Source organism: Mustela erminea, chromosome 9 (genome assembly GCF_009829155.1).
Source record: "Mustela erminea isolate mMusErm1 chromosome 9, mMusErm1.Pri, whole genome shotgun sequence".
In the NCBI taxonomy this organism is placed as follows: Eukaryota; Metazoa; Chordata; class Mammalia; order Carnivora; family Mustelidae; genus Mustela; species Mustela erminea.
The window spans coordinates 111,924,750-111,945,630 of NC_045622.1; the positions used below are offsets into that span (position 1 = coordinate 111,924,750).

Sequence of the window (20,881 nt, forward strand, 5' to 3'; positions counted from 1 at the left end):
CCGCGCTGGGCAAGGGTGCTGAGTCACAGGGCGGGAGGCGGGCAGCGCCCGGCCTGTCGTCGGCGAGAGGGCCTGCGGGAGAGGCCGGTGCTGCAGGACCCTGAACTGGGCTTCGAGCCACCTGCTGTGTGACCTTCGGAGAACATGGCAGGCGGCCCTCCCCCTCCGCCAGGGACAGCTCCGGGTCTGTGGGGGCACAGCTCCCGTGGAGCCGGGCGCAGACCCCACCTGCGAGGGTGGGCTAGGCTCCGTGGCCCTCCTTACACGGGAAGGCACCAGCGCCCCATCTTGAGAGCGAAGCCCGTCTTAGAGGCCCGGACGGCCGAATGAACTCCAGTTCAGGTAGGTGCCTCCCACGGGCGTGGGCTGATGGATTTGGGGTCCCCGTTATTGGGTGGGAGACTCCTCAGGCCCACAACGTCCCCCCACCCCCATGGAGCAGCTTAACCCCCTCGCCCAGTCCTCCAGCCAGAGCCCAAGGGGGCTTCCGAGTGGCCCGAGGATGGAGTCGGGGCCACAGCTGGGCCTTCCGGGTCCCTAGGGCAGGGCAGCTCTTCCTGGCCTCTAGCCCGCAACCGGCAGAAACCAGATTTTGTGGCTCCCTGGAAGCCTCCCCAGAGTTTTACTAAGTGAACACTGGATTGCACAGCTGAGCCCCAGGGAGGCCTTCAGTCCCGGGGTCCAGGGGTGGAGGTGGGGCGGGTGACAGCAGGAGGAAAGCCCGGCCGCTGCCTCGGGCACCCTCCCCATCCTGGTTCGGGAAGGCTGCGGGAGGTGGGTAGAGGCTGAGCGCCTCGGGTCGGGGGCACCTGGCTGGCGGCTCAGGGGCTCACGCAGCAAGGGGCGCCCTCAGGGGTGCCCTCGCCGGAGCGCGTGCCAGCACCTTCCTGCCCTAGGGCTCTGGTCCGGTGGGGAGCCCTCCCGGGGAGAGCTCCGGCCTGGCCCTTCCGTTGCTAACCCACACTCTCTGGATGACCTGAGACTCCAGCCTTCCTGGGGTGACCTGGGACTCTGGCCCAGCGCACCCTGAGAGTCCAGGCCCCCCCACTCCCCCCGCAGCTTTTCTCCCCGGTTGGTGGGGAGGCCGGGACTCTGACTTCTAGAAGGGGTGGGCAGGGCTGGGAGGAGGACGGGGCAGAGGGCCTGGGGACAGGGGCTGGAAAGGATGGGGGGGGGGAAGGGTAGGGCTCAGTGTCTGGCCTGCTGCCTCCCTAGGGTCCGCACAGAGACTCAGAGGTGAGGCAGGGGACAGGAGCATTTCCAGAAACAGCTCCGGGGTCTCTGGAGGGAGAGAGACCCCTCCCCGATTCCTCATGTCACACGGCTGCCCCTCTACCCCCTTGGCCAGGGCCACCAGAGACCCGCGGGATGCAGGTGCACCTGGCTTCAAGCGGCCCCTCAGTGGGACTCGGGGGTGGGGGACCGGGGTGCACACAGCTACCCAGATCCCCTGCTGCTGTCCTCGGGAGCACAGCTCCTCTGATAAGGAACCTGACGCTGGTCCAGGACACTGTGGCTCTGCCCCCAGAGCCAGGCCACAGGCCCAAATGTCAAAGCCAAACTCCCCTCAGCCTGTGTTATCTTAGGGTACCAGGGGCCCGGCCAGGTGGAGCCCTCCTGCCAGTGCCCAGGGACAGCTGGGAGTGGGGACCAAAGTCCGCGGCTGACCTCAGGAGTTGTGCTGAGAGCCCGGAGCTGGGGCGGGTAGACCAGCACGGGTTTCTCAGAAGAACTGCACGGAAGGGCTGGCCTGGGGAAGAGGGGGGTGTGATGCCTGAGATTCAGGACCCCTGGGAGGACTGGAGTTCAGGTGGGTCTGTGCTCCGTGGGGGGCGGGGTGGGGGATGGGACTGTCCCCAGGAGGCTCCAGCCTCCCAGGGCCTGTGAGCTGCGACCTGGCTGCCTGCCGTAGACTGGGCCGGGCCATGGGGACATCACCTGGCTCCTTCTGGGTTCTCTGGGCAAGGGTTGGGGGTAAAGTGACGGGAGAGGGAGGAGGAGGGAGTCTCGGGTCTGCCCCAGGGCAGGTGGGGGAGGCGGAGGGCCACGGGGTGGGCAGGAAGGAGTGTTACTCACCTCTCCCTTCCCCCTGCGCCCAGCAGGGCCTTTGGAGGGCTTGGAACTGGTTGGAGCAGAAGTAATGGGCTCTCGCCCGAGTGTTTGTCTTGAACAGGCTCCGTGTGGGCGGGGCGCTTCCTGGTCCCGAGTGTGGGAAATCTGCTCTCGGGGTCGTATGACCAGCAGAACCCTGAACTCTAGAACCCCCGACACGCTCTTCCTTCCCCAGAGTAGCCCCTCACTTAGCCTCTCAGCACACGCTCTGCCCTTCCCCAGGGCCGGCTCCCAGCCCCAGGGAGATCCCAGGCTCCCGGCCAGCCCAAGCAGGCAGACAGTTCTGCCCCGTTGAGGCTAACCCAGGCCCACTGCAGGAATCAGGGGCGGGGTTAGGGGGTGACGCCTCCTCGGAGGCTTCAGGATAAGCGAAGACAGACGGGTCAGGTGTGGGAGGAGCCTGCCAGGCCGAGGGGTGAGCCCAAGCTGGCAGCGTTTGGAAAGCGGAGAACCCCTGACGGGGTGAGGGCAAAGCTGTACAGGCCAAGAGCTAGTTCTGGGGTGGTGAGGCCAGAGGGCGGAGGCCCACTGGCTTGTGTCGCGTGCCACCGTGTGCTGGGCTCTGTGCCAGGCGCTGGGGGTACTCAGCTCACAGGTGTGACTGCCCTGGTGTGGCTGGCACTATAGTGAGCCTGAGACCACATACGTGTGCACACGCGTGCACCTGCACAGATGTGAGCGTGCGCGTGTATGAACGTACGTGCAGACATGTGCACACAGGCGTGTACAAGCGTGTGCACACACACGAGTGTGCGTATGCATGCATGTGCGTGTACACGGGTGTGTGTGGGTGTGTACAAGTGTGTGCATGTATGTGTGTATGCGTGAGGGGGCGGGTACCGCCCACGAGGTGTGGTGGGTGAATTACAGTGACCGGGAGTGGGTGGTCATGCCCCGCGTGCAACGGAGCCCCGCAGAGTCCTGAGCTTCCCTTGGGTCCTTCTGGAAGGAGCCTCTGGCCAGTGGGACCGAGGGGTGCAGGCCTGCTGCCGGCAGGGGGGGGGTGTTCTGCAGTCCCAGCAAGGGGAGGGGGCAGCGGAGGTGGGGGTGGGATGAGGCCCACCCCGGGGAGGAGGAGCTGACACGCTGTCCTGACAGACGCGGCAGGATGGCACCTGCAGCTTGGGCCGCGGCACGTGGGGGCTTCTGGAGGGAGACCCGGGCGGGAGCGCGTGGTCTGGGGCTGTGGTCTGAGCTGGAGGTTTGAAGAGGGGCGGGATGAGCCCACTTCGAACGTGGGTCGACGAGGGCCGACGGCGCTTCTTACCTGTATGACTGCCCGAGGCTCCCCTCGAGTGTCCCCTGGTCAGCGGTGCCCGCGGGGTTTTGGCCAGGACGGGAAGGACCGGCCCCCGCCCCGCAGGGTGCGATCTCGGCGGCCGAGGTGCAGTTTCAGGCCTCGGCCGGCAGGGGCGCCCGCACGCCCGCCGCCGCGTCTGTGCGGTGGCCTCAGGCGGCCCGTCGGGCGTGGGGGAGGGCGCCGGACCTCAGCCTCCGCCCAGCGCCCAGCGCGGTCCTGGGGTCAGAGCCGCCCAGGGGGCGCCCGGGCCGCTGCAGGCATCCGGCCTGGCCTCGGCTAGCCAGCTCCGTCCCAGAGCCCGCCTGCTTGAGGGTCTTAGAGGGCCGAGTCCCTTTCCCAGAGTCACATGAGGGGCCGGACTGGCAGGGCCCAGGGACTCTTCCGGAGCGGGTCTGTGAGCAGGCTTCGGGGAGGGCTGCGGGCAGGGGCTGGGCCTTGCCCAAGGCTGGGTCCCCGGAGTTCTGACTCACGCTGTGGGTGGGCTTGCGGGATCGAAGCATGGCCACGTTCCCCAGGGGCAGGCCGGGCTGGCTCATAGGGCCTCTTCCAAGTGATCCAGGAACCCCAGGGTCAGGTGGAAGGAAGGCAGAGGCCTGGGGTCCTGGGACCCGGGAGCACTCCCCTTGCACTCGCCGAGCTCTGCGCTGCTCCTGGCTGCAAGCTGGGTCGCAGGGTCCCTCGTGGGCAGTGTGGGTCACTCCCTCCAGGGGCTCCAGCCAGCCAGCGGCCGTGACCAGGAAGGAGGAAGGCCTTCCTGGAAGCGCGTGAGCAGGCTGCTGTAGGGGCCCATGGCGGGGTGGAGACCTGGGACCTCTAGTGGGATGCTGTCTGGGATGGTCGCGTCCCCTTCCTCCCACCGTGGTCTGGGGGACCAGAGCAGAGGAGGAGCGGGGGACCCTGTCTCGGGAAACTCCGACTCGGCATGAAACGCCTGTTGCCCCTGCTGTCTTGGGACTGAGGCGTTTCTGGGAAGTGGGGCTCTCCAGGTAAAAATGGGGACAGTCCCAGACAAACCCGGATGGCTGGTCACTCTCCCTTTATGGGTCCCTGGAGGCCAGACGCTGGAACTTGGGCTAGAGGGAGGAAAGTTGCGGGGGTGGGGCCGGCAGCAGGGGGATGGGAATGACAAGGTCACGCCCCCCCCCCCCGGCCCCCTCGAGGGACACTTTGCCTCAACTTCCGCACTCAGGAAGGAACAACAGCTTCAAAGGAGGGGTGTCCATCCAGGGAGGCCAGAGGGGAAGTGGCCAGCAGCTGGTGGTCTGGCTTGGCAAGGACCTCCAAGGGGGAGTGGGAGGGCAGAAGGGCCGCCTGGACTCAGGAAGAGGCAGGCCTTGAACTTCTCAGGAGAGCGAGCTCAGGGAGAGCAGCCCCACACCTGTTCGCCAGGCTGTGGCTGGGAGACCGAAGCAGGACACGTGGCCGGAATACGCCCCTCTTCCTGCCCTCCAGGCACTGGTCTCCCAATAGGCACATGCCCGGGGGCGCCTGGAAGTTCCCAAATGCGTCTTAGGTACCTGAACCTCCCCCAAGCAGCGCCTCCTCCTCTCCTGGCCCCTCAACCTCCAGCAGGAAGAGACGACACCATGTCTGACCACCCAATCCCACATGCAGCGTCTTCTAGAACCCTTGTCCGTTGGACCTCAATAGAGAATCCATCCAGAAAGGACCAGGAAGGACTTCCAGAAAGCCAGAAATCACAAGCCCACGCACTCCTTCCTACCCTGGTGATGCCCTTGGCTGCCATCCGGCCACGTCCCCCTGCTGGATGGCACTTTTAAGGCACCTGCCTATTTGGTGTCTGCTGGGGGCCACCACAGAGACAACTCAAGCATCGAGAAGCCGCAGCTGCCCTTCTGTGCTCTGGGCTCCCTGGAAACTGGCTGAATGGGACTCTAGGGGACCTGGCGCCCCTCGCCCCAAGGCCTCTGGTCCCCTGCTCTGTTCCAGGGACGGCTGGCTCTTCCACATATTTTGGGGAAACTGAAGAAGAGGGAGCAACTGCCCCAGCACCTCACCCTGCCCCTTGCCCCCACGGGACTCGGCACAAATCCAAGCCCTGAAAGTCCTCCCTGGAGCCTGAGGCATCGGGCAGCCAGCCCTTCTGCAGGCCGGTGGCCCCAAACCTGCCCTGGTTTATTCACCTGTTTCGGACTCCACCCACCAGCCTGGAAGCCCCTGGAGGGGAGCCCCACCCCCACCCCGAGGTCCCAGGGAAACACTCCTGGCCTACATCCTGATTGGACATTGGAGGAGGAGGGCCCGCTCAAGGTCACACTGCCAACAGGGGCCTGCCAGGCTACCAGAGCTAATGTCCAGCCCAAGGCGGTCACTTGCTCCACTATTTTCCATAAATCAGCATCCAGAGCATGAGGGAAAGGGGGCTCAGCAGGGGGCCCAGCAGCAGGCAGGTCTGCGCTCAGGGTGGAGCCCAGGAGTTATGCCCAGAGCTGGGCAGTCCCCCCACCCGGGCTGGCATCTCTGTGACTTGCCAGGTCTCGACAAGGGGCTTGTCCTCTCAAGACTGTATCCCCACCTGTGAAATGGACAAGATTGGTCTCTGCCGGTCTAGGAGGGTTAATGAGCTAATGCCTACGTAAGGTGCAGGTACAGGGCTGCCTGGCCCGGCCCGGGGAGGGTCCCGCCGGCAGCAGCCGGCTGCTGACCGGCGTCCAGCCTGGGGCCGGCTGAGGGCCCTACTGAGCGCTGCGTGTTCGATGGGTTCGGCTCCTGGGAGTCGTGGCCACCTGCACGGACTCTGGAGGTGTTGGTAGCGCTGTCCAGGCTGCCGAGTGTGTAAATGCTGTTCCACCCTGCCCGACGGGTTATTAGGGAATGCACGTGACGGGGGGTGTCTGAATCCCCCCACCAGCCCACGTCCCTGCGCTCAGAGCAAATGTCCACTTTACATTACAGTGGCAGCTGGAGGGGCCGCTGGTGTCGGGGCTGTGCCTGCCCACCCCTCCAGGTCTGACGATAGGGAGGGTGCTGGCCACTGTGCCGGACACATGCGGACACGGCCCCCCGGGCCTCCTCAGGGGCCTTGAAGGGGAAGAAGCAGAGGGCCAGAGAGGTTAAGTGACTCGCCCATGGTCACATGGCCAGTACGGGACCGTTGCTCTGCCTGACTCCGAAGCCCCAAGGTTTGTGCCTTGGCCAGGCAGTGCTCCTACCTTGCCCCCTGCCCCAATGCCCTTGCCATGTGAATGCTGCCGGGATGGAATGGCCAGAGGTAGAAGTGGGAATCCGGGCCCCCAACACCCGGGGTGGGGGGACTGTGGGCTGTGGCACATCCTCCGCCCCCACAGCAAAGGTCTGCTGCCTGCTCCCTCCCCCCGGCACTCCAGCTCCCCCAGTACCTTCCTACCTGATGCCTCCTGCCCTCTCTTTTGTCACGCCCCATAACCCAGGGGCCCAGCGCTCCTGGAGCCCGTCCTTCCGGGCCCCTAGCTCCTGCCCCGGCCTGGGGCACTGTCATTTCCCGCCCGCCTGACTTCTGACAGTCCTCACGCCGCCTTCCCACCTCTGCTCACGGCACCTGCGTCCACCAACAAATCTCAGGACTCTGGACCCCAAGACAGGAGTCTCCAAGGCTCTTTGATGCCTTCAAGATGTCACCAGCTCCTGGAGCTGGAGTCCCCAGCCTCCCACGCCTGGCCACCCCTCGCCCCCAGGCCCTCCCCAGCAATCTGGTTCATTCTGGACTCACTCAGTACCAGCTGTGACCAGCTTGGCCACTTCCCTGCCTGGGACCTCTGCCCTTCCCAGGGTCCCCCTCCTCCTCCCAAACCTGGGGTGGGCTCTTATGAGGGCTCCTGCTGTACCCCACTTCCCACCATCCTGGCACAGACCGCCTGGGTAGCGGTGGAGGCTGTGGGAGGCGTGGGGGCAGACCCAGGCCTTCCCTGCTGGCCCACGGGGCTCCCTTCAGCTGCACGCTGATCTCGGGGGGCAGCCGGCCGAGCCCGTGGGGCACACTCTTCTCTTGGGGCTCGCTTTCCTGTCTGCTGCTCCCCCGGCCAGGCCCAGGCGCCCAGCACAGGGATGGAGTTACGATTCCTGGTTCAGTGGGCACAGTTGCAAGAAGCAGCTGGAGCCGGGTTGTTCTTGACGACCAGAGGCACCGTGGGAGAGTGTCTGCAGGTGGCCATTCAGGCCCCAAGACGGGCCCACCGGACTGGGGAGGACCACGCTGGACGCGGCGCTCTCGACGGTCTGGGGCTGTGACCAGCAGCACTAATGGAGGGAGGGGAGGCAGAGGGTGATGAGGGGGACAGGGCAGGAAGAGGAAGAGGAGCAAGGGGAGGGGGCTGAGCAGCAGCAGGGGAGGGTCGGGAGGGGCCAGTCCTCACTGTGGTCTTAGGCTGGGGGCTACTCCCCTTCCTCTCCCTGGGCCCTGGTCCCCTACCCACCGGAGACAGGAGAAGTCATGTGTGCGTGTGAGAGTGGCAGACCCCCTGCAAACACCTAGGGGTGATGGTTTTTTTTTTTTTTAAAGAGGCTTCCCCCCTGCCCCGCGTAGCCCTGACTGGCCACATTGGGCAGCACCTCCTCCCCCATTTAGACTTGAGACTTGTGGCCTCGGAGAGCAAGACCCTTGCCCAAGTTCCCCCCAAGGCGAGGGACGAATGTGGGGGTCTAAGGACAGCTCTGGGGTTCCCCTAGGCTCTCCCAGTCCCCAGCCGGGGAGCAGGTGGGCTGGCTCCTGGATGCAATGCCATCTGTGGACACCAGGGGGCAGCAGGCACCCAGCTTTTCGCCTCAGGGCCTGCGGCTGGCCGCCTCGGGGCTCAGGGACTGTCCCCTCCGAGCCTTCAGCAGACCCCCAAACTATGCCCGAGCCATCGAGGGAGGCGGGAGACAGTCGTCCCTTCTGCTGAGGCCCTACTCTGTGTGGCCTGCAGGACACTAGGATGGGCTGGCCAGGGCTGGGACACTTCTACCTGCTGACCTCTGTCTCCACTGACCAGTGCTCACCTTTGACACCCAGCTGGGGGGAGGGGGTGGGGGAGTGCGGTGATGGAGGAAGGGGGAAGGCTCTCCTTCCCTGGCCCTGGCCGCCCCCAACTCGCTCTGGGGCCGGCTAAGGGCTGTCACGGGAGCAGCTCACACACTGTTGTGCCCGGCACACGGCATGACCTGCTTGCTCCCCTGAGGCCCAGGGGGCCCCCCACGCCCCAGGGCCCCGCGGGCATGTGGGCTCCTGTCTCTTGCCCTGCCCGGGGCGGGATGAGGGTGCACACGTGGGCCTCTGCGTCTCCTCCCTGGCGTTCAGGCTCTTATAGGAACACGGTGTGGGTGTGTTGGGAGCGGGGTGGGAGCTGGTCCCCTGCAAGCCCTGTGGACAGCAGATGCTGACTCATGGGGTCCCCACTAGCTCGAGGAGACGGGGGCACCAGCTGACCCACATTCATTTTTCCTGGTCTTTTTTTGGGGAGAGTGAGCCTCTGAGTCCTGGGGACCTGCCTCCTCTGTGTCCTGGGGGCGCAGGGGAGGTGGGAGGCCTGGGGGGGGCTCTGAGCTGGCCACAGGGTTGCATGCCTGCCCCCTACCCTGGAAACCCTCCCCAGCCCTGGAGGGTCTGTCTGAAGCCTAGGAGAGCCCATGGTCAAGGACCTCCTGGGACGGTCAGTGCTGGAACAGGAACGGTCCGGACCAGCGGGGAGGACAGGCAGAGTCTCAGCTTGAGAGTCTGAGGGGAAGGGGCCCCCGGCCCGTTGTGGGGACTGGGCTGCGGCGCCCTCACGTCCAGGGCTGTTCCCTGCTCCCTCCACGCCTCCCCCAGGGCCTGCCCAGCCCCTCCTGCTAATTCCCGGGGAGTGAGGACCCCCAGCCCGGCCCAGACAGGAGCACAAGGCGGCCCCTGTAATCCGAGCTTTGGATTCCCGTCGTGCGGCATGTGGACGCGTCACCGGAGGGAGGCCGGCACCTGCGGAGGACGTGCCTGGCAGCCGCCCCGAGAACAGCCCGTCCTGGGGGGGCTGGGGGCGGGGCGAGCCGAGCGCGGGAAGTCGGTGCGGGGAGGAAGGTTCTCGCCGCTCGGCGCTGGGCCGTGGGCCAAGTGCGCTAGGAAAGCGCCCCCTCCCGCCAGCCCCAGCTCAGAGCTGGGCCGCGGCCTGGAGCTGGAGGCCCGCTAGTTAATCGGTAACTCTCCACTCTCCTCGGGGCCTCCAGGCCTCCTCTCCTGGAGGAGAAGGTGAGGCTCTGCGGGGCAGCCGTCTCCCCTTCCTGAGGGGTCTGGCCGGGCCTGTCCGGGCCCACTGTGCGGGGCTGCGGTGTGGGGGCCCAGGGCTGGCCCTGCCCGGGGCTGCGGGGGAGGGGTGGGGAGTGGACGGGGCCGCGGGCCTTTGCCCTGGTGGGGTACCCAGTGGACAGGCCAAGATCTACACAGGAGAGGGCAGACTGGGCTGGGCAAGAGCTGGGTCCCCTCCCCGACGAGAGGTGCCTGCGGGGGCCGCCCTCCAGGGACAGGGCCCCAGGCCTGGCAGATGGTCAGCTCTGGCTCCAGGTTTGGGGGACTGAGGTTAACCCTGAGACTCGCTTTCTTTCCTCTCATGCTTTCGTGCTCATCGGCCCCTCGTGGAAGTCCAGTGCGGGGGCTCAGGGCCGGGGCGAGCCTCGGGTCTGCTGTCCCCGAGCATGGAGAGGTGGCTCAGCCTCTCTGAACCTCTGGCTCCCCACTTGCAAAACAGGCATCAAGCGGCCCGTAGGGGTTCTTGGAAGGGTTAAGCGAGGCAAGTTGCAAGTTGCTGAGCCTGGTGCAGGGCTGGCTCAAGGTGGCTGGTGCTGTCGGCCTGGGGAATGTCCCCCGGCGCCGCAGGGCAGTCCTGGAGGCCTGCAGACAGACGTCCCTTGCAGGGTCCCCGGGAGCATGCCAGGGGCAGCCCCCAGGCCCCAGGCTGCCCTCCCGGGCTTCCAGAAACAGCTCCAAGCGGCTCCCCAGAAGGAGGGAGCCCTGGGACCCCCGGCATGGAAGTCAGCCACCAGGCGGCAGCACGTGGCCGAGGACGGCGCTTTCTGCCCGCCCTGCTCTGCCACTCGCTTGGGCAAGAGCGTCTCCCCATCGAGCCTCAGTTTCCTGGACTGCAAAAGGGTCCCACTCCCTCAGCACGGGTGGCACTGTCAGAGAAACAACCCAAGGCCCTGGGTTATGTGGTTAGCTGCCTTAACCCCCGGGGGCTGAGCCAAGTTCTTCAATCTTCCCAGAATGGGCCCTGTCTCCCCATCCAGAAAATGACACCCCAAACAGGCCTGTGCCACGCAGGGGAGTCCGGTGGGCAGCGGTGGCGGCTGGAACTGACGAGCCCCCACGTGTTAGTGGGCAATAAACATTCGCTCCTCACTCCCATCTTGGGCTGGTGGGCATGTAGAGGGAGCTTGTGGCTCTGCTCCCTGTGGCCATTCAGCGCTTCCGCCACCCAGGGGGGGTCTCTGTCCCTGGAGTCCCTCCCTGGACGGCCCCGCGGCCACCCCGTCTGGCTGGCAGAGTGGGGACGGGAGGGGCAGGATGGCTTGGCTGGTTTGGATGGGCCCCGGGCTGGAGGTGGTGGGTGCCCTTTGGCTCTCTTGTTCATGGCCAGCAGTGGTCCCGTGGCTCCCCAGGTCCCGAGGGGCTGGGAATGTGGTCTTTGTGCTGATCGGTCAGCTGGACAGGGTGGAGGTATGCTGGAGAAGCCGGCAGGGGGCCGGTGCTTCCCGCGCCCCCCCCCCATCCGATGCAGGCAGGATTGGGTTGCTGGGGCATCCCAGGGGCCTGTCCTTGCTGGTCCCCCCCGGGGGCCAGCACCCCCTCTCTGGTTCTGCTGTCTGCAGCAACACAGAGTACAAACATTTTCCTTTTGTTTCCTTTTTCTGCTTCGGATATATTTTTAATTACAAAAGTAGGGCTTGGCTATTGTACTCGGACAGATGTTTGCACGCCTGGGGGGCCCCTTGGGGTGGAGGCCTGGGCCTTCTCTCTGACTCCCAGCCCCCAGCTCTATCCCTGGCTGGGGGGAAGGGACCCAGCTCCACGGTTGGGACCAGCAAGTCAGTAAGCCAACGGGTACCATGCTTCCCTGGATTCAGGGTCACATACTCAGAGAAGGTCCCCTCCCTGCCCTAACAAGTCCAGGAGGGGAGGTGTCCCTGTGGCCCTCAGAGAAAGAGAAGCAGAAAGCCCCGAGGGAAAGTAGGGAGAAAGCCAGGCAGTGGGAGGGGGTGAGTCAAACTCGCTCCCTCCCCTGCTGCGTGGCCCTGGTGGCTTCCCCGGCTCCCTCTGTCAGCTCCACCCCCTCCCTTCCCGGCAGGACAGGTGAGGCCCAGTGAGGGGGTGCAGGAGAGCCCCCCGGGCAGCCCTTGGCCCAGTGAAGGGCGGCAGCTGTTGCCACACTGTGTGACACGAGGTGCGGGGCTGCCACTCTCAGTCCTTGGAGGTAGGACTCCATGTCACAGTCCGTTAGGCCTGTCCCTGGAGGGAGTGTTGGACCCACCCGTCTGAGCTCAGCTGGTCCCCACGGAGGCGTCAGGGTGGGCACCAAAGGTAGTGGGAATGGCCCTCTAGCCCCAGCCCCCGCCAGGGACAGGGCTGGGGGAAGGTGGGGTCCCATGGGGGGATGGCGAGTTGCTGGAGCAGGCTTGGCTCCTGCTCCTTTCCGAAGCAACTCCTGGCCTTAGGGAGCCGAGGCCAGGCAGCGGTTCATAGGACCAGGCTGTCCCTGCTGGGGAGGGGAGCTCAGGCTCCCCTGAGGCTCTGCAGCGGGGGCTGGGAGTGGGGTGGCATCGTTCCTCGAGGAAGGGAGCGGCCTGGAGGCCGAATCTGGGCTGGGGATGGGCTGCTTCCCCAGCCTGCCCTCCTGGACAGCTGGACTGAGGGCATCCGGACCTCTCGGGAAATCCTGGGGGCCACCTGGTTCCACATTTTGGGGTCACTGCAGCTGTGGCACTGGGGAAGCTGGCAAGACCTTGGCGCCAACACCACTGGGCTCCCCGGCCTCCTTTTAGCCCCAGGCCCGGTGACGTCAGCCTGGTGTGAGGGGCCACAGAGCTTGGGGGACCTTTCCCGGTTCCTCCTCACATTCCTGACGATACAAAATTGTAACATCTCCATGCTTGTGGGAAATGAGGAATGCAGCGCACAGACGGGAATAAAAACCCATCGTGAACCACCGCCTCGGTCCTGCCGTCAAGACCCCCGCACGCTGCCCCGCCCTCCTCGCCCGCCCCTGCGCCAGTGCCCACTCCCGTTGGCCTCATCCCCTCTCCGTGACCCTCAGCTGCCCCGGACCCAGGATGCCTCCTCCAGGACACCTTTGCTCACTATCACACTGTCCCACCCCTGGGGGGTCCTGGAACCCACCTGGCCCTGGCTGGGGTCTAGTCAGCCTTATTTATCTCGCTGGGCTCATGGACTCACCTGGGACAGGGGCTCTGGGCTCTGCTGAACCCTCCAACAGGTGCCTGACCCTCCTGACCCCCCAGCCCAGGGCTGCTCTTAGCTTGGGGGGTGGTGCCGGTGGGGGGTGGTGGCTGGAGGCCTTTCCTAGGCTCCCTGCCCCACTACAGGCTGGGCCAAAGGGAAAGCTGCGGAATATAATACTCGCCCATGGCCTGGCCCCGCGGGGATGAGAGCCGCCCTGGGAGGACCTGGGGCTGGGCCAGGCCGGGCCTGTGGGGGAGAAGGGGTGTGGGTCCTAGCAGGTCCTGCCCGGTCCCCTGACAGCTGGAGTAGGGCTCTCTGGCTTGCATGTGCCATCATCCTCAGGGTGTGTTTTCTCCCAACAAACAGTATTTACCGGGCATGATGAGGGGTAGCCCTCCCAGGCGGCGGGACAGGTAGAAGTCCGGCTGCCTGCGGCTCAGCCCCAGTTCCCACCTGCGGGTGGGCTGTGTGATCGGGGTGTATCTGCCCAGAGAACCAGTATTCTCAGTCAAGGCCCTACGCTGAGCAGGGCCAGGGCCACTCCGTGGAGAGGCCTCTAGTGCCCTGTCCAGTAGCCAGCCCCCCCAGAAGAACAGCCTCCAGTCAGTGTGGACAATCAGACCTCTGGCCTTGTGCGGCAGAAGCCCAGAGAGCCCCGCCGAAGCCTGAGAGGTGCCGGGCACCTGGTCCGCGGCGTGGTGGGTAGAGCCGGGATGGGCTCCGTCTGTTGCCTATCCACTGAGCGGGGCTGGGCAGGCCCCAAGAGCCCAGGACTCCAGGGGCCGAGGGCCGGCTCTCGAAGGTGTCTCGAGACTTCGCCCCAGCAGGGGCGGGGGGACAGCGGTTCGACGGCCTTAGGGCCAGCAGGTGTGTCAGGGCTCCAGGTGCGCGGAGCCCCGCCAGGGACGCCAGCCCCGGGCGCCGCAGGCCGCGCGGGGGCAGCCGAAGACCCTGTCTCGCTCCAGCCGAGGACGGGATGCCCACGGCGGGTTCAAGCCCCGTGAGCTGGCGCTGGAGGCCCAAAGACGAGCGCGGGCGGCGGGGCCGGCGCCCCCGGGGGTCGAGTCGGAACCCGCCGGACGCCGGGCCCCGCCGCGCCGAGGAGGGCGCGCCGGCCGAGGGGGCGCCCGCGCCACCGCCGCCGCCGCCTCGCAGCCCCCGCCAGCAGACAAAGGAGCCGGAGGGGGGCGGGGGGGATGGGGCGAGGGGGCGGGGCGCCGCGGTGTCACGTTACCGCCCGCAGCGCCCTTTAACTCGGGCCCCGCCCCGCTCGCCGCCCCCCGCCCGCGGCCGCGCGCCCCGCGCCCCGCCAATCGGCCCGCGCGCCCCGCCCCGCCCTCGGGTGGGTGTGTGCACGCGGCCAATGGGCGGCGCGCGGGGGCCGGGCGGCCGGCGGGGCGGGGGCAGAGCGGCGCGGGCCAATCGCCGCGGTGTTGTTGAAACTGAAAATACTACATTATGCTAATCGCGGCGGGGCCCCCGCGGGGGGGCGAGTGCGACCCTCGCGTATAAAGGGGCGCGCGAGGGCTGGGCGTTCCACAGGCCAAGTGCTCTGCGCTCGGTAGGTGCCAACCAGGCCCGAACGAGCCGAGCGGGCGAGGACAGGCACCGAGGGGGCGCGGCCGCGGCCGGACGACACCGCGAGCGACACTCAGGAGCAGCCCAGGGCCCGACAGCCAGGTAGCCGCCGCGCCGCCCTCCCGCCGCGTCCCTTTGCCAATGCGGACTCCGAGCGCGCGGGGTCTCCCCTGCGCCCGGCCTCCGCCCTCCTCTCCTCTCCTCCTCCTCCTCCTCCTCCTCCTCCTCTCCCCTCCTCTCCCGTGGCCCCGGCCCGCGCTGCCCGGGGCCAGGCTGGACGTGTGTCTCCGCAGCGCCTTGGCAATGGAGCGCCTTGTCGCCCGCCGCACCTTTCCCCTGTTCGCGCGCACCAGCGCCTGCCGCAGCCTCTTCGGGCCGGTGGACCACGAGGAGCTGAGCCGGGAGCTGCAGATCCGCCTGGCCGAGCTGAGTGCCGAGGACCAGCGCCGCTGGGACTACAACTTCCAGCAGGACGTGCCACTGCGCGGCCCCGGACGTCTGCAGTGGACCGAGGTGGACAGCGACTCCGTGCCCGCCTTCTACCGCGAGACGGTGCAGGTGGGGCGCTGCCGCCTGCTCCTGGCGCCCCGGCCCCGCCCGGAGGGCGCAGGCGATAGCCCGCCCCCCGCGCCGCCGGCCGAGGAGCCCCTCGACGGCCTCGGGGAGGCGCCGGCGCCGCCGTCCGGCGGCCCGGTGGTGGCTCCCGCCCCGGCCCCAGCCGTGGCGCCGCAGGAGAGCGATGAGCAGGAGGCGGTCCCGCCGCCGCGCAGCCAGGAGCCCCTGGCCGAGCCGCTGCACTCAGGGATTTCGGGGCGCCCCGCGCCGGGCGCTGCCGCTGCCGCCGGTGGCGCAGCCGCCGCCGCCAATGCTGCCGCCGCCGCCGCCGCCGGCGGGGCTGTTGCCACCACCGCTGCCGCGGGAGGCGCCGCGATCAAGAAGCTGCCCGGGCCTCTCATCTCCGGTGAGTCCCGCGCGGCCCCGCCCCGGCCCGGCCCGGCCCTGCTTTGTCCGGCCGGCCGGGCTCCCCCGGCCTCGGGGGCCTCACTCGGTCCCCGCCTCCTCCCGTGGCATTAAAGGGCCAGCAGCGCGCAGGGCGCGGCCGTGCCCGCACCCCGTCCCGCCCCGCTGTTGTGCTCCCGAGCGGCGGGCGCGGGAGGGACGGGGGAGCGCGCGCTCGGGCCCCCTGGGCGCGCGATCCCCGCTCTGGCCGCGGGAGCCCCTCCCCGGGCGCGGCGGGCGCGGCGGGCGCGGCGCGGAGGGGGTTAAGTGCGGCGGCAGCCCCGGGGGGCTTGGCCGCGGGACAAGGAGAAATGCTTACACAGCACATTGCGCGGGCGACGTAAACAAAGCTGACCCGCCGCGGACCTCGGCGCGGGCGGGGACGGCGCCCCCACCCCGGCCCCCTCTTGGGTTCCCCGGCCGACCCCGCCCTGACCCGCTGCGCGCGCTGTCGCCCGCAGATTTCTTCGCCAAGCGCAAGAGACCCGCGCCCGAGGCCAAGGCGTCGAACGAGGTTCCCGCGGGATGCGCCGCCCCTGGCGCCGCTCCAGCCGTCGGCTCGGCGGAGCAGACCCCGCGCAAGCGGCTGCGGTGAGGTGGGTACGGCCCCGCGCGCGCTGGGCGGGGAGGGGTCGCCCCGCGGGGTCCTCGCGGCCACTCTGTCTGTCTGTCTGTCTGCTGTCGCTGACCGCGCCTCTCTCCCGCAGCGTCGCGCGTAAAGAGCCCTGAGAGAGCCCGCGGGGCGGCGGACAGGACAGGAGCGCGGGGCCTCGGCTGGGACCGTCCATGTAGCAGCACCCGGCGGCAGCTGCCGTCGAGCAGCGTTCGGTTTCGTGTTTAAAATTTAAAAAAAAAAAAAAAACTGTGCAATGTATTAATAACGTCTTTTATATCTAAATGTATTCTGCACGAGGAGTACACTGGTCCCAAGGTGTAAAGCTTTAAGAGTCATTTATATAAAATGTTTAATCTCTGCTGAAACTCAGTGCAAAAAAATGAAAAAAAGAAAAAAAAAGGAAAAAAGAAAAAAACATGTATATTTGTACAAAAAGTTTTTAAAGTTATACTAACTTATATTTTCTATTTATGTCGAGGCGTGGGCCGCTCTGCCACGCGGTAGCTCGGTTATTGGTTATGCCAAAGGCACCTCACCGCATCTGGTTATCGACAAATGTAAATTTATTTTTATAGCGGACTCTGGGGGGAGGGTCGCTCCCAAGCTGTAGCCGCCGGACATGCCCATCTAGCTAGCAGTTCTCTCCGCGCTTTCGCTGTCTCTCTTTATTATTATGATTATTTTAAACTTGAAGACAAATTTGTTAACATGGTTCCTGAGCCGTCTGCACCACTGCCCCGGCCCCTCGTCCGCCGGGTTCTAAATAAAGAGGCCGAAAAACGCTGCAAGTCAGCTCCGTGTGTGCGTGAACTGCCTCCAGCCTCCTTCTGGGGCACCCCTCGGAAGTTAGGGAGATAGGACAGTGGACACAGGGGCAGCCCAGCTTCTTTCTAGGCCACCGTCCCAAAGTGACAGGGACTTTCTCCGGCTAGGGTAGGCCCACCACCACCTGCTGCAGGCCCCTAACTTAGGGATGAGCGGCCCCGCCCTCTCTGCCACCCCTTCCCCCCGCCCCCCTCGTGCGGGGCTGTGCGCCGAACCTGGAGACTGGGGAGAGGGGGGCTCACTGCTTCCCCTGCTCCAGGGAAGCCACCCACACTCCAGCCGCCCTGGGCTGATGCCCCATGGGGCTCAGGTGGGCACTTGCGGGGGGGCTGGGCCAACGCCCCACCCCCGCCCCCACTCTGACTACTGCGTCGCCGTCGCCGGGCGCCTGGGGACCAGGGCTCTCAACTGTTCCAGCCTGGCACACGGTGGAGCCGCAATGGCTCCGGGGTTCCCAGCTTCGTGGGTCGGGGTCCACCGGGGTCGGGCCAGAAGAACCCCTGACGGGTTCTGGGCCTGTTCGCGCTCGCAATGGGGGAGGGGCAGCCCAAAGGCCTGCGAGGGAGGAGTGGGGAGGGGAGGCGCCTGGGGCCAGGTCGGGCTAGGGAGGGGTGGGCTCCGCCGAGGAGGAACTCAACTGGAAGTCGGATCCACCCGCGCGCACCCACCAGCCTTCTGGTTTCAAAGGACTCCCTTTCAGTCGAAAAGAGGAGGTTTATTTTATTTTATTTTTTTATAGCTGACCTATAAACCTCTGAAAATTATGGCTTACAATGGAAAGGATGACGTGAGGTAGCCCAGACTGGCGGCGGGCAGTGTTTGTGCCGGTGCCTTGGGCCAGGAGAAGCAGGGGAACGGGCGGCATATTTAAGTTAACCGTTTTGGGGCTGTAGGTGACACTGAGCGTCCCCACGGCTCAGGGACAAAGGCTGGGCTCAACCCTTAAGTCTGAAGATGCATCTGGCCTTGTCATTAACTTCACCTCCCCACCAAGTACCTAAAAGGGCCTGCAAGAGGAACATGGGGCTGGACAGGTCACAGAGAAATGCCCCAGCAGTGAGAGTCGGGGGGGCCCAGCCCCCTCCAGCTTGCTTTGAGTCTGATTGCAAGCTGGGAATTAGGCCTGCATAGACCTGACATCAGGCTTCAAGCCTCTCCTGTGGGGAGGGAGCCTGCCCCACACCCCCCCGGGTGAGCACAGCCTGGTAGAGACGGAGGAAGATGGCAGTTGAGGCACGGGTGGGGGTGGGGGGCTGCTAGGCCTGGCACCCAGCAGAGTCCCCTGCGCTTTCCCTAAAGCTCACAGTCCCCAAGCACAACTGTGCCGGGGTGCGGTCCCCCTGTCCCTCCCTGCTTCCTGCTGTCCACCGGACAGCTTTCTCCAAAGCAGGGCGAGGGCTGCTTCCTGATGGAAAGGCGAGCGATGCTATCATTTCTAGAGATGGTGCCCCTGTCCCCCAGCAGGAGCTGGGAGCAGATACCCAGAGGTTGCCCTCCGCAGGGAAAAAGCACTGGATTTGGAGTCACCTGTGTGACCCTGGGCCCACACACGGCCCCGACAAGCCCTTCTTTCCCTCGATGGGTCTCTGTTCCCTGCCTTTGGTGCCCGGTGGTCATCCTATGAGGATATTATGGACACGATGACATCTGGTGACCTCCAGCTCTCTCCTCACCCGTGCTCGTGTTGCAGGAAAGGGGCACGTGCCCTGCTGTCAGTATGGGCCCTTTCCTCTCCGGACCCCCAGGCCCTGCCCAAGCCCAGAGCACCTGGGAGCCAGCAGACATGTGGGGCGTGTGTGCCCACAGTCAGGGGCTGGCCCCAGCTCCCCGGGGGACCCATGAGGGTGATGATGATGATAACGGCCACAGCAAGGACGACCGGTCTCGGGCCCTAACGGCACAGGCCGAGCGCAGTTCAGCGAGATCCCATCCGTCCACACAGCCCTGCCACATGCCCCATCTGTCTGAGGAGGAAACTGAGGCACGGAGCCAGCTGTCAGAGGGCAAGTCACTGACCTCAGCAGGGCTGTATTGCACGAGCCTGTCCCTTGGAAGGCTCCCCGGGCCGCCGGCGGGGAGTGTGAGCTCACACGCACAGAGCGTGGGGGGCTGCGCCGGACACACACAGCAGGCGTGCACAGACGTCAGGCGCTTGGGTGATGTGTCTTCCGCGGGCTCCCCCGGACGCGGACTGGGCACACGCCGCACGCCGGGCCCTGAGCTGGGCTCTAGCTGCGGGGCAGCTGCCTGCGGGCCTGGCCGGGAAGACAGAACGAGCAGCCAGCCAGGCGGAGGCTGGGAACCGGGCAGCGCCCTGGGCAGCGGTGCGCAGGGGAGCAGCGGGAAGGGCGGGCGCTCTCTGCGCAGGGCGGGACGTCACGCGTGTCTGAGCTGGAGCGTCCGAATGAGGCTGGGGAGCGGGGCGAAGGGGCTGCTTGCGGGTCTCTTCTGGCTTTGTGGTCCTCGCTGGCCCGGCCTGCCGCGGGGTGTTGGGCTCCCCACCCCACACGCAGCTGAAACAGTAGTTCCCATAATGGTGCCTTTTGGGGTGTGGCTGCCTGGCCTGCCCACTCCTTGTCCTTTTCCTCTGGTCTTCTGGACCCTCCTGGGTCTGATGGCTGAGGTCACAGGTGGGATTTTATCTCTAGGCAGTGCGGAGCCCCTGGGCTGACAAGGGGCTGAGGCTGCTGGGTGGGGAGGGAGGCAAGGGTGACAAGGGGCTCCGGCGGCCGTCCGGGCAGAGGTCCCCGTCTGGCTACGATTCCAAGGGCCATTCTGGGCACGTGGGACAGGGCGGTGAACGAGAGGGACCCAGCTAGTCCCTGCTCCCAGGAGCTGTCTTTAGAGTGGGACGTGACACGCTGAGACGTGCTGAGCGAGTGACAGCAGAGGTGGCGCTGTCACTGGTAAGCAAAGCTGGGCCCCTGTGTCAGGACTGAGGGTGGGGGGCTACTGTTTAAAGCAGGTCATGTCAGCCCCCCAGCAGGGGACGTTTGAATTGGACCTGAGGGCCACATGCCATGAGGATTAGCTGGGAGAGGAGTTCTGGGCAAAGGGCAAAGGCCCGGAGGTCAGGAGTGCTCATGGAGTAATGGGCCAGAGGGGCTGGGGTGCGAGGTGGGTCCGGAGAGCGGAGCTGGACTGGCAAGCAGGACTTGCAGGACCAGCAGGTAGGCTGGAGGGGGTGTGGGAACCCAGGAGGGGGATTTGGGGCTCCCCTAAGCGCGAAGGTGGCTCCTTCTCAGAGCCAAGGAAGCCTTTACAGAGAACCGGAGAGCAGAGACGGGCCCCCTTTTTTGGACTTAAACCGTCATCCAGGCTCTTCCCTGCCCCAAGTCCCTTCTCACCAGGCCTGTGGACCCCAGGATGCATGTGTAGTTCTCCTGCCAAAGAGGGGTTAGTGCTCACAGGTGATGATGGGACGTTCAGACATTCGGAGCCACTGGCCTTGTTGCCAGCCGGGACTCAGCTCACCCTCACACCCAAGAGCACTGTTTCTTAAAAATGAATGTATACGCCATTATTAACTAAAATCAATATTTTACGTAAGAGGTCTCTCTTGGCGGTGTGCGTCCTGTGGGTTCATACAGATGCGTGATGACGCACGTCCACCACCACAGGGTCACACGGAGTGGGGTCCCTACCCTAAAGCCCTCTGCGCCCCACCTGTTTGTCCCTCTGCCCTTCCAACCCTGACAACCCCCAACCTCTGTACTGTCTCCCTAGTTCTGCCTTTTCCAGAATGTTGTAGAGCTGGGGTCATGGCATGCGGTGGTCCCGCAGGGTCCCACCAGGCTGCACTTCCCGAGACAAGCAGGGCAGCCCAGCCGCAGCCCACGGGGGCGGGGACGGGGGCATGGCCACGGTGTGCAGGTGGCGTCCGCCGTGGAGCTGTTTGTTATACGGCACCGGCCCACGGCGCTGACAGAGACAGCTTATTGGAAGATCCCAGCCCACCGTTTCAGGTCTGCAGGAGCGGCACAAGGGCCCGGTGGAGTTGTCGGGTTGTCCTGGATGCTGGACACATGTCCGGAAATTATCCAGAGACGCG

At 66.1% G+C, this 20,881-nt stretch overlaps 2 protein-coding genes across 3 annotated transcripts; both read left to right on the forward strand.

Moving 5' to 3' along the window:
* Nucleotides 1–67: 67 nt before the first annotated feature.
* LOC116599161 lies at nucleotides 68–13,921 on the forward strand. Of its 2 annotated transcripts, none has more exons than XM_032358872.1 (2): nucleotides 68–342; nucleotides 4,865–13,921. In XM_032358872.1, the coding sequence occupies exon 2, from the start codon at nucleotides 10,214–10,216 to the stop codon at nucleotides 11,282–11,284; it is 1,071 nt and encodes a 356-aa protein (XP_032214763.1). In that variant the 5' UTR covers nucleotides 68–342; nucleotides 4,865–10,213; the 3' UTR covers nucleotides 11,285–13,921. The 2 variants fall into 2 exon arrangements, with proteins under 2 accessions (XP_032214763.1, XP_032214764.1); XM_032358873.1 differs by having other exon boundaries at nucleotides 6,823–13,921.
* A 363-nt stretch (nucleotides 13,922–14,284) lies between these two features.
* On the forward strand, nucleotides 14,285–16,797 carry CDKN1C (cyclin dependent kinase inhibitor 1C). Its single transcript, XM_032359167.1, has 4 exons — nucleotides 14,285–14,492; nucleotides 14,684–15,351; nucleotides 15,851–15,985; nucleotides 16,097–16,797. The coding sequence occupies exons 2-3, from the start codon at nucleotides 14,694–14,696 to the stop codon at nucleotides 15,982–15,984; spliced, it is 792 nt and encodes a 263-aa protein (XP_032215058.1). The 5' UTR covers nucleotides 14,285–14,492; nucleotides 14,684–14,693; the 3' UTR covers nucleotide 15,985; nucleotides 16,097–16,797.
* Nucleotides 16,798–20,881: the final 4,084 nt, after the last annotated feature.

What these genes read in the sequence shown, in the direction of transcription:
- LOC116599161 (XM_032358872.1), top strand. Translation starts at nt 10,214, where the DNA reads ATGTCCCCCGGCGCCGCAGGGCAGTCCTGGAGGCCTGCAGACAGACGT.
- CDKN1C (XM_032359167.1), top strand. Translation starts at nt 14,694, where the DNA reads ATGGAGCGCCTTGTCGCCCGCCGCACCTTTCCCCTGTTCGCGCGCACC. An exon ending in GCCCGGGCCTCTCATCTCCG is followed by an intron (nt 15,352 to 15,850) that starts GTGAGTCCCGCG and finishes TGTCGCCCGCAG; the next exon opens with ATTTCTTCGCCAAGCGCAAG.